General features: G+C 35.9%; 1 protein-coding gene and 1 pseudogene across 1 annotated transcript; one reads left to right on the top strand and one right to left on the bottom strand.

Moving 5' to 3' along the window:
* The window catches only part of LOC123940763, a 78080-nt pseudogene that overhangs the window by 34349 nt on the left and 31429 nt on the right, over positions 1 to 12302 (bottom strand).
* On the top strand, positions 8724 to 9653 carry LOC123940173 (olfactory receptor 5K1-like). Its single transcript, XM_046002693.1, has one exon. It carries the CDS (start codon positions 8724 to 8726, stop codon positions 9651 to 9653), a length of 930 nt encoding a protein of 309 aa, XP_045858649.1.

The raw sequence follows: 12302 nt of genomic DNA, 5'->3' as shown, positions 1-12302 counted from the left end.
ACTGGGGACTCTTGAGCCACACTCAGAGTAAGAGAAAACTTCATACCCCCTGAGGCCACTCCCACCTTAGGCTGCCACCAGGCCACAAACCCAAAGCCTGTTGCTCAGTCTGATCCCCTTGCTCAAATCTGCCCTGGGAAGCTTGACTCAGTGGGGCCCCTCAGGGGAGCCACATGGCCTGTCCCATGGTCCCTGAGGGTCGCAACAAGCACCTAGGGAGAACGGGCTCCAAACACCAGGTGATAGCAGGGCCCGAATTGCTGAACAACGTGGCCAATTCTCATGAGTTTTCTGCCCAAATTGACAGATATGCTGGTCAGCTTCCTGGCCATGAGTAAGACGATCTCTCTCTGTGAGTACATGATACAGTTTTTTTCCTTTGCATTGGGAGAACCACAGCATGTTTACTCTTGGCAATAATGGCATATGATCTCTATGTATCCATATGCAAACAATTACTTTATCCAGTGATTAAGACCTATAGACTTTGCACCTGGCTGTTAGTCTCATCATCTGTAGGTGGCTTTTTTTATTCTGTAATTCATATAGGTTTCTTATTCAGATTAACCTTTTGTAATTCTAACATATCACTTTTACTGTGACATCATGCCATTGTTTAAGATTTCCTGTACTGACCCTTCACTTAATGTTCTAATGGTTTTTATTTTCTCTGGGTCAATACAGGTATTTACCATTCTGATTGTTCTGGTCTCTTATACAATCTCTCTTTACAATCTGAAGAAAGAAGTCTCTCTGCAAGGCATAAAAAAAGCTTTTTCCACCTATGGAGCCCATCTTTTTTCTGTGTCTTTATAGTATGGCCTTCTTCTCTTCAAGTATGTGTGTCCTGGATCTGAACAATCAGGTGATCAAGATATGATCAAGACTCTCTATTTTGCACTGTCTTAATTCCTTTGTTAAATCCAATGATCTATAGCCTGAGAAATAAAAAAAAGTCATAGAGTCACTAAGAAAAATGTTAAAGAGAAGTGTTTAGATCTCACACTATTACCCTTTCTCTTTTTCATTAAAAGCATCACAAATTATGCAGATTATATGTGTTCTGTTTGGTAAGAGTGCAAAGATTTTCCAATTATAATTGCCATAGGGTTTAATGATTTATTACATGTGTTCACATCATACTAGAATAATTGAAGCATAAAACAAATAAAAGCATTTTATATGCTTACATATTCTTTCTTGCAGTTTTACAAAATCATTCAGTACTATAGCGTGTACTTCCTCTGAACAGGAATTGATTATGATGTCTTTGATCATTTTATAGCCATAGAGCCTGGAGCGAGGGCCACACACATTTAACTCCACAGTGGAGGAAGGTTTATGTTTGAACGAATGGCAACAAATCCCAGGAATTCTGCTAGCCATTGAAAGGTCTCTCATTCCACTTTTCCACTTTAAAGTGGCATTCCACTTTATTCATTTCACATGAAGTGAAATTCACTCTCATAGCACTGAGGGAAACAAAAAGAAATGGGGGAGCGATTAGGAAATATAAGCAGGGAGTTAAAACAGTGAGGGTCAAGCCAAATTGTAAGAGATAGTCTTAGCTCAATGTGTGTGTATGAGAAATGAGATGGAGCAAGGCAGGGGGAAGGGTAAGGTTGCCTCTCATTGTCTATGATGCCTTCCACATGCCTCTTCTGTTGTGTTTGTATGTTGTAGGTTAATCTGTAAAACTTCACTAATTCAGAAAGCTAAGAGAGGAGACTGCAGAATTTTAAGTGGGATGGTCATGGAGAAGAAAAGAGAAGTAGCAGAAGAGGAGGAGAAGAGAAGAGAAGTAGCAGAATAGGAAGGAAATAGTCAGTCTTCCTTTTTTTTAAAAAAAAAAAGAATGATGCTAGTAAGATAAACAGTAACATAACTTTTAAAATGTGTTGATGACATGAGGGCTTTAAAAGTATATTTCCAAAATTCAAATAATGTTAAGGTAATATGATGTCAGAGCACCTAGTGGGTGTTTGGGAAAGACATGAAAATGAGCAAGATTTTGGATGTTCTCTGTCCTAAGAATTCTTAAATGTTTGCTTTCTTCTACCCCATACTCTAAGTATAATGAGTGACCCATCTTCAAGTCCATTCCTGCCCTTCCTTTCAACACTGAAACTCCACACTCATTACTACTGATACTCTTGAAGTCTTGGCCCTGCTTCTGTGTTTTCAACACTTTGGTTACTTATCTTTTACGTACTGATACTATTCCTTCCATAACATAGCCACCTTGTTATTCTTCAGAAACAATTCTGATTAAATCATATCTCTTTTCCATAATTTTTAATGGATTGTGATTGCTACCAGAGTATGTGCAAATCCAGTATATATCTAGATCTTCATATATGCACTTGTATATGTTTGTGTTCATGTGTCTGTCTAGATTTATATATATTTATTACATATTTATAAATAATATTGATAACATAAATATAATAAAAGTAATATATATTTATATAATATATATGACAGTTGCTTATATCATATACTTAAAGTGAATTATTTTTGTTCTTGTTGCTAGGATTGGTTTCTGGGTTGGGCTATGACAAAATAGCAGGAAGACGCTATTCAATTAGTTTAGTTTAAACATCTATTTGTTTAAAAGATGCTTAACTATTCAAACACTTTAACTATTCTATAGGCTGGAAGTACACATCAGAATATTAGAGCAGAACATCTACTTCTGAGGGATATCCCCAAGCCCTAGGAAAGGGAGGAATGATCACAGCAAATGCTTTCCCTCCAGAAAATCCATTTTATTGCTGTGTCTCAGATATTTCTAATACTATTGGCCACTGAGTCAGTATGGACCTGCTGAAGAGCACGTTCTTGTTCTGAGACCCACTCAAAATTTGTATTCTTTTCCCATTTGAGCAGATCTCTATCTGTATATAGTATCTTTTCAACTTTGTAGGATTTTAAGATGTTTGGAAATAAATTCAAGCAAGTGCTTGAATTGCTGTACCACAGTGTTAAGCTACAATTTAAATAATAAGCCATATATGACATTTTTTTCTGACCAGAATGATTAATTAATAATAGTGGTAGTGGAGAATAAACAACATTTTAATATTATTAATACATAAAATTAAAAATTTTAATACCATTTCTTTAGTCTAATTCTTTTTGAATTTTTCTTTTCATGTTTTATAATGCATAATATTTCAGTATAGTGGTACACCTATCTAATTTGTAGGTAAGAATATATATATTTAGAACATACTACCAATGATCTTATTAATATGAATGTACACCAAAATGGTTTGAAATATCTCCTCTACCAAAGCCATCAGAAAATGAAAGGTAGTTGAAAACACAAGAGTAGATGAGCTAATATGGGGGGAAAGTCTAGAATGAAAGAAGACGGAGGTCAAGGATACAATCAGAAAGAAGCATCATTCAGGGCAAAGAGGGAAACTTGACCTAGTATAAAACACTGAGATGCAGCAATCAAGGACAGAAGCAGAGAGGGTTACCCTTAGAAGCCAGAGAAGACTTTAATAGTACCAAACACTACACGTGGTTAGGAAAAGAATTAGATATTCTTTGGGGTTGGCATTTAAAGTTCGTTGTGTCCTTGGAGAGGGTTTCAGTAAACTGGCAGACCCAACAGGTCTGCTAAGGAATCAAATAGGACAATTTCCAATCTATTTTCCTTTTCTTTTTATATTACCTGTTGGGTCTCCATGTATCATGTATGAGTAAACTTCAGCCACTCCAGTTTACTGTCCTTTTTTAAAATTAGGTCTGACTGTTTTCGGAGTCCAGGCTTTTATAATGGTTCCCTCAACCTATTGGTTTTCCTTATGTTCTTCTCCAATTATTACCCTGCTTATCCTATAAAGTTATCTGAAATTATACTTCCACAGGAAAATCGTTCTTTCTTCCTCCAGGTCACCATTCCCTTCCCTCAGTATATTTTTATATAACATGTTTACACTTTTTTAATATTATGCCTAAATTGCACACTAGTTAGCAATATAAGTGCCTTTCTTTGTCCCCACTAGATGATGAGCTTCTTGTAGGAGCCATATATAAAAACTAAGAACTTGTCTCCACCATTTTCACATCCTGTGTCACAATCCCCATTGTCTTTTCCAATACCCTGCATACTGAAAGTACTTAATAAAAGTTGAACAGAATGGAAATGTTAGCAGTTAGTGCAGCAAGTATTGAGGATCCAGCTCAGTCTGTTGATCATTTCTCAAAAAGATGCATGACATGACTGGTGAGTTAATATTTAGTCAAGACTTTTACAATCAGGACATTATGAGTCACACCTGATACAATGGTGAATGCATTATAAATCTGTTAAGTATCATGTACATCAGGAAAAGAAAAAAAATCAAATCTATTTTTAAAAACCTAGAAAAGTTCTCATGGAAGAGATCTGATTTGAGCTCAAGGATGAGTGGTATTGAGATAGAAGGAAAGAGAGAAGGAGTTTTAGATGATCTAAACATTATCAGTGAATTAGCTGAAGCACAGAAGGACAGTGAAGGGATGTACATGGCCAAGTGCCCTGACATAATAGGAAGAAAGGAAAGTGATGGGTAGGACACAGGTTGACTGTGGAGAATCTGGAATACCAAAAGAAGAAAAATCAGGAATATCAAAATAAGAAAAATGGATTTGGGTGTGTCTGGATGGCTCAGTCAGTTAAGCTTCTGCCTTCAACTCAGGTTATGATCCTGGAGTCCTGGGATCAAGCCCCAGGGCCCCATGTCCATCTCTCTGCTCAGCAGGGAGTCAGTTTCTCTCTCTCTTTCTATTTCCTCTTCTCCTTCCCCCTCTCCCATTCTCTCTCTCTCTCTCAAATAAATAAGTAAAATCTAAAACAAAAACAAAAACAAAATCCTTTAAAAATGGATTTGGTTTGAACACTAAAAAGAGAGCATTGCACATTCCTGAGCAGTAGGCTTCATTTTTTAAATCATCCAACAAATATTTTTTATGCACCACAAAGTATCATCTTTCATGGTGTTAGAAATGTAGGAATAAACACAACAGAAATCCCTATAGCTAATTATAGCAGCAGGCAACAAGTGATGGATTAGAGGCAACTCTATGCTGTCTATGTTATATATACTCTATATATAGTATTTATATTAAATTAAATTTTATTAATGATACAGTATATTTATATGATTAGTGGAGTGAAGGGGGAAAGCAGGGTAAGAAGGATAATGTAATTGGGGTGAACTGAAAAGAACAGAGAACAACTCAGTAAATCATATGTGTGGCTAAAGGGTAACAGCAAAGTCTCCATGAGGGTTTTGCAATACATGGAATAAATTCAACTCAGAGTGAAGGAGTTGAAGAGCCTAGCTAAACCTCCCACACCTTTGTTCCCCTCTCTAAATGCTAATCATCTTTTATAAACCATATTAATCTCTCCAATAACTGTCCAAACTGACCCAAGACTCTCTGGCTCATTTTATATTTTATGCACAGGATAATGAACATGATTCTTAAAATGATGTCAGTTACATAAGAATCAGCAAGATGATCATCAAATGACTTAGTGACTTTAGTGAAGGTCATTTACTTTAACCTCATTGTCTCACAGGTCATCTTTAATTTATGTCACAGAGTTAATAAGTTTTGGGAGCTGAATCTCCCCATAGAAATACACTGACATCATCATAGGGAAGTCCCATAAGCATTTGATGGGAAAGTTTAACTTTGCATTTGTAAAGAATGTAATTATTGACACTCACCTCATAGTAGTCTCCTAGATTTTCATTCTTTTAGCCCCAAATGTTTTTGAGACCATAATTTATATCCTGAAATTCTACAAGACATAACACCATTTAAAAAGCAATTTGTGTTGCAAGACTCTTCTCAGAGCACTCAGGTAAAGGAAGTACTCAAATTTATCTTTGCCTTTGCTATTAGTATCCATAAGTATTGATTTATCCGAATTAGTTCTCAGATTTCAACTTCTCAATTTTCTAACTCTTCTCACAACTGAAGGCTATGGCAAATTGGCATGAGATTTAATCTCAGTTCATGCTGACCTTTTCTGATTATAAGGTATATCTTCAAAACATACAGGAGAAGGGAACTGAGAGAAATTGGAAGGGGAGGTGAACCATGAGAGACTATTGACTCCAAAAAACAACCTGAGGGTTTTGAAGGGGCAGGGGGGTGGGAGGTTGGGGGAGCCAGGTGGTGGGTATTAAGGAGGTCACGTATTGCATGGAGCCTGGGTGTGGTGTAAAAACAATGAATACTGTTACACTGAAAAGAAGTAAAAAATAATAATTTACATGGAATAAAAACCAAAAACATACAGGTAGGAGTGCAGCTTAATTCTGTTAAATAATTCAGGTAAGTACATTGAAAGTTAATTCTAACATAGCTGAATAATTAAATGGCTTATCTTTAGTACTTTAAAACAAGAAAATAAAACGTTCCACCTGTGCCTATATTTTTATGTTTTCATTATGGAAAAATAAACCCATTTTGACCAGGGAATTTACATAATTAAACACATTAGTCAAAATATCCAAATGGATCCCTATGTCATGATAGAAAATAGCCTTTGAGGTAAAACAAAATTTGTCTTTGAAAATCATAGTTAATTTTTTTTTAATTTATTCATTTGATAGAGAGAGGCAGACAATGAGATCTCAAGCTGGGGGAGAGGGGAAGGGAGAGGAAGAAGAAGACACCCTGCTGAGCTGGGAGCCAGACATGAGGCTCAACTGGAGGACCTGGAGATCATGACCAGATCCGAAGGGCGACACTTAACCATCTGAGCCACCCAGGAGCCCCATCTCAAAAATCACATTAAGATTTTTTTCTCGGGAGGCACCTGGGTGGCTCAGTGGGTTAAGCCGCTGCCTTCGGCTCAGGTCATGATCTCAGGGTCCTGGGATCGAGTCCTGTATCGGGCTCTCTGCTCAGTGGGGAGCCTGCTTCCCTCTCTCTCTCTCTCTCTGCCTGCCTCTCTGCCTACTTGTGATCTCTCTCTGTCAAATAAATAAATAAAATCTTTAAAAAAAAAAAAAAAGATTTTTTTCTCGAGGCGCCTGGGTGGCTCAGTGGGTTAAAACCTCTGCCTTCGGCTTGGGTCATGATCCCAAGGTCCTGGGATCGAGCCCCCCATTGGGCTCTCTGCTCCGCAGGGAGCCTGCTTCCTCCTCTCTCTCTGCCTGCCTCTCTGCCTAGTTGTGATTTCTCTCCGTCAAATAAATACAATAAAAAAAAAAAAAAGATTTTTTTCTTTTTTTCTAAGTAGTATAAAACTTAAATATAAGGCAAGCTTATTTTAACTAGATTTCAAACTACTGTGATATACATCAGAAAATCTTATATAAGTTTCTTAGGAAGCAGGAAAATAGATGGGTGAATTCAGAAGAATTCAGAAGAATAAGAAAACAATACAAACATTTTTTAATGATAGATTTCCAAGAATTTCCATTGTAGGCTGTTGTTCAAAATTAGCAGTCCCAGTTTGCAGAAACCAAAGAGATCACTAAGGATCAGTGGTAGTATACTGACAAGTTCACCCATCTCAGGTGTTTGAAGCTAGGACTGGAATCAATACTTTTTTCCTCTATAGCATAAACAACTCATAAGTCATAACTAAACTCAAATGTCTACACTTCTTTTTTTTTAAAAAATATTTTATTTATTTATTTGACAGAGAGAGAGGTCACAAGTAGGCAGAGAGGCAGGCAGAGAGAGAGGAGGAAGCAGGCTCCCTGCAGAGCAGAGAGCCCGATGCGGGGCTCGATCCCAGGACCCTGAGACCATGACCTGAGCCGAAGGCAGCGGCTTAATCCACTGAGCCACCCAGGCACCCCTCAAATGTCTACACTTCTAATAAGGAAATTGTGCATACACATAGGAAAAAAGCCATATAGATTATACACAAGCAATTCTGGATTGTGTCGCATATATAAGATATGCTTGAGAATGCAGGAAGTAAAAATCAGTGTGGTCTGGCACATTCAGTTAAAACTTTCTTAAGTAACATTATATGTAAACTTTGCTTTACATAAAGAAAAAGAGGACTGAGATATCTGGGAAAAATCAACAGGAATGATGGGATGGACAAAATCGATTTTAATGGAAATGGATCTAATCCCAGAGAAAGTGATGAAAGAGGTGAAAATATACAGATATTTACTTCCTTGGACAACCAAAGTAATTTTATTTAAGGATGAAAGTCCTATACTTAAACTTTGTGATCTTCATACAATTCCTAAGATATAAATTTAGTATTTGTTGAATGCTATTTTCAGGCATTCACTCCACCAGAGGAATATATGAAATCTTTGTGCTCAGTTACAAAAATGTGTATATATGAAAATTGATGGTAAATTTATTTTAAGAATCTTTAATACAAAAATTGACCCTGAAATTCTTTGTCAACAATATACCAAATATAGGTATGCAAGATTTGTACACTATTCATACATGAATTAATGAAGACAAACCTTTTCCATTGTAAGCATTCTTCTTGCAATTACAAAAATATTCACAGAAATGGTGGTTTTCAGAATTGAGGTTATAAAACTGACGTGTTAGAGGAATGACTATCACCTAGAGGTTTGTGTGCCTGCATCCAGAGATACTAAGAGAAGTTTGAAGGAGCTCCTCTCTTTGTTGTAAAAAGAAAAAGTTGGAAGGAAAGTTATACACACTCTAAATTAGAATCTTATATTTCCAGAATTCCTCTTTCAACAGAGAAGGTGGATATGACTGAGGACAACTACTCCTTGACCACTGAATTTATCCTCATAGGATTTGCAGATCACCCAGAGTTGAAAAGCCTCCTGTTTGTGCTATTTTTCACTATCTACATGATCACTATGGTGGGGAATCTTGGCCTGGTGGCATTGATTTTTATGGAGGGTCGTCTTCACACACCGATGTACATCTTCCTGGGCAACCTGGCTCTGATGGATTCCTGTTGTTCCTGTGCCATTACCCCCAGAATGTTAGAGAACTTCTTTTCAAAGGACAAAACAATTTCCCTTTATGAATGCATGGCACAATTTTATTTTCTCTGCCTTGCTGAAACTACAGACTGCTTTCTCCTGGCAGCAATGGCCTATGATCGCTATGTGGCCATATGTAGCCCACTGCAGTACCACAGCATGATGTCAAAGAAACTCTGCATTCAGATGACCACAGGGGCCTACATAGCTGGAAACCTGCATCCCATGATTCATGTAGGGTTTCTCTTTAGGTTAACTTTCTGTGGGTCAAATCAAATTAATCACTTTTTTTGTGATGTTTTTCCATTATACAGACTTTCTTGTGTTGACCCTTATATCAATGAACTAATGTTATTTATCTTTGCAGGTGCAATTCAAGTCTTCTCTATTATCATAGTCCTAATCTCCTATCTCTGCATCCTTTTCATGATTTTCAAAATGAAATCCAAAGAGGGAAGAGGCAAAGCCTTATCTACTTGTGCATCCCACTTTCTCTCTGTCTCAATATTCTATGGTTCTCTTCTCTTTGTGTACATTCGACCTCATTCGGTTAAAGAGGAGGATAAAGATATACCTGGTGCTGTTTTTTATACTCTAGTGATCCCTTTATTAAACCCTTTTATTTATAGTCTAAGAAATAAGGAAGTAATAAATGCTATGAAAAAAATTATAAAGAAAATTTTATAAAATTCTAAAATATCATCCTCTGTGGAAAATTAATTTAAGTTTGAAAAAAATGTTTTTCAAAATCATGCAATATTGAGAAAGTAAGAAAGGACCACTTTGTTCATAAAATATTCAGTTACTAAAACATGATAGTATAGGAATCAAATAAATAAGTTCTGCAAGGAGAGATTCTGCTACAATGTTTTCCAATATCTTAGCTACTAGCACCCTTCAAGAATGAATTAAATAATTATTCTTGAGATCACAAACTGTGCCATAAAAATTAGCTAAACTATTAACTAATTGTTTCAAAGAGCAATGAGTTACAATTTTCAACAAATACAACAAATACTAGGAATACAAGTCAGTATATGTAAAGATCACCTTCATTTAATATTGTTGACAAATTTCTGAAATTCCAAAGCATAATCTTACAAAGTCTGGCACATTCCAGGTTCTCAAGAATTCATCCCTTCTTAAATAACACCATCTGTCAGATGTACACTGCATGTATTTGATTCCCAATTTTCTTTAAGTTTTTTCAAGAGTCTATATTTGAATATTAATTCACATGGTATATCTATTCTCAAAAAGAAGAATATTTTCATCACCTGGGTGGCTCAGTGAGTTAAGCCTCTGCCTTTGGCCTGGGTCATAATCCTTGGGTCCTGGGATCCAGCCCTGCATCAGGTTCTCTGTTCAACAGGATGTGTGCTTCCCTCTCTCTCTGTCTGCCTCTCTGCCTATTCATGATCTCTCTCTCTCTGTCAGATAAATAAATAAATTCTTCTAATAAAAAAGAATATTTTCACCCTTAAAAGGGGAAATTTTGTTACACATCATTAGCCACAATTAAAATTATTAAAGACAAGAAAAGAATATGATTAAAGATTTATAATTAAAAAAGACTACTTTGATCTTTAGTGTTAGTCAATTTTATTCTCATGTTTTCTGAGTAGTGTATCTGTATACTTGAGATTTATCAATCTGTAGATGAAATAGATGGTATTCATACATAAATCCATACAGATTTGGATATTTTTATATAGTTTGATTAGGTGTCCATCAAAATGAAGTGCAATTTTGAATACATTAAACTTAATGAAGGTGTTTTTCTCTTTGATATTACTTATCATGTTTGTTACTAGGAATTCCACCCACCTGTACTTATTCCAATGTAAATTACTTATACATTAATTGCATTAACAAAATGTTGGAGATGCTGTAAACATAAATGAGGCACAAAATAGTAAAAATTCTAAATATCTAAACATAAATTCTTATTGATCACTTACATTTACAAATATAAATGACAAAGTAATTCGCTGAAAACATGCTTTTTGCTAGGCACAAAGCTACACCTTCAAGAGATATTACCTACCAACTTGTTAGATATAATTTTTCATGAATTTCTCAATAAAAATCCTCATACTTTAAAACATTGAGTGGCTTGCTCAAGTTCAACCAGGTGATTCAGATTGGCCTAGAATTTGTATCAATACTGCTTGGAAGTTTATGAAATGGAGAGCCTTGTCACATGGGATATTTAGTACTTATGCAGGATCAGAAGTAAGATTTGCCTTAAAAATGATTTTTAGAAAATGATGTTTGAAGGAAAAAAGGAATGAGTATGACCAGAGTGTTTATGGAAATAAGTGTGACACTGGGAACTGGGATGAAGGAGGTGAACCATGGACAGAGTCAGAAAGCTGACAAAACTATCCTTAAAAGGTGTTGTGGAATATGGGAAATAAGAGTGGAAGGGAATCAGGTTACTGAGAATCTTAAATGCCACCCTAAGGAATCTGAATTTATCTCAGAGGCATCAGATACTGAATTCTTCCTAGAACCAGATAGTATGACTCTATTTTTCAGAAAATTAATCTGGAAATTGATTAGGATGAAGCTAGAAGCAATGACGCTAACTGTAAGAATTCATATATTAGATGATGAGAGCTGGAACTGGAGGATGAAAGGGGAGGAGGGCACAGATACAAGCAACATTTTGAAGAAAAAATAGTTAACTGTGACTACACGATAATGAAATGAAGGCCTGTCTTCTTCCTGTGAGTACCAACCTAGTTGTGACTGATTTCCTACCACTAACACTTGAAAAGACACCTGACACATTTGGCCATTCATTACCCATTTCCATTAATATATTTTAATATAATCATTTAATTTAATGTATGACATGTTTGTTATTTTTATCTTTAAATAAGTCAGTGAATATTTTTAATTTCTTGGTTTTAATTTCTAATATTGTAAATACTTTTAGCTATAACCCACAAACACAAAGCTCTATAGGATCTTATAAACACATTTTTTAAAAGTGTAAAGGAATCCAGATAACCTGAATTCAATGAATGCTGTTCCTTTGTATCCACTCTCTATTTTAGGAGATATTTTTGGTTGTCAGATTCACATGCATTGGTTCCTTTCCCTTTTCAAGGGGTACCACAGATTCTGTTTATGTATTTCTGCACCACCTACTTCCAACCCTTAGCAACACTGAAGACTAGAGGTCTGTAAAGGGAAGAGTCCATGGCTTACTTGGGCCCAAGAAGTCAAAAGAGGTAATTTTGTGAAAGTTTCTGGGTTATATGTTTCCTTTATTTTAAAAGAGATCCATGGGATGCCTGGGTGGCTCAGTTGGTTAAGCGGCTGCCT

This window comes from Meles meles, chromosome 4, assembly GCF_922984935.1.
Source record: "Meles meles chromosome 4, mMelMel3.1 paternal haplotype, whole genome shotgun sequence".
Classification (NCBI taxonomy): domain Eukaryota; kingdom Metazoa; phylum Chordata; class Mammalia; order Carnivora; family Mustelidae; genus Meles; species Meles meles.
Note: the sequence above shows the minus strand (reverse complement) of the source record. Positions and strands in the feature narration are given on the sequence as shown.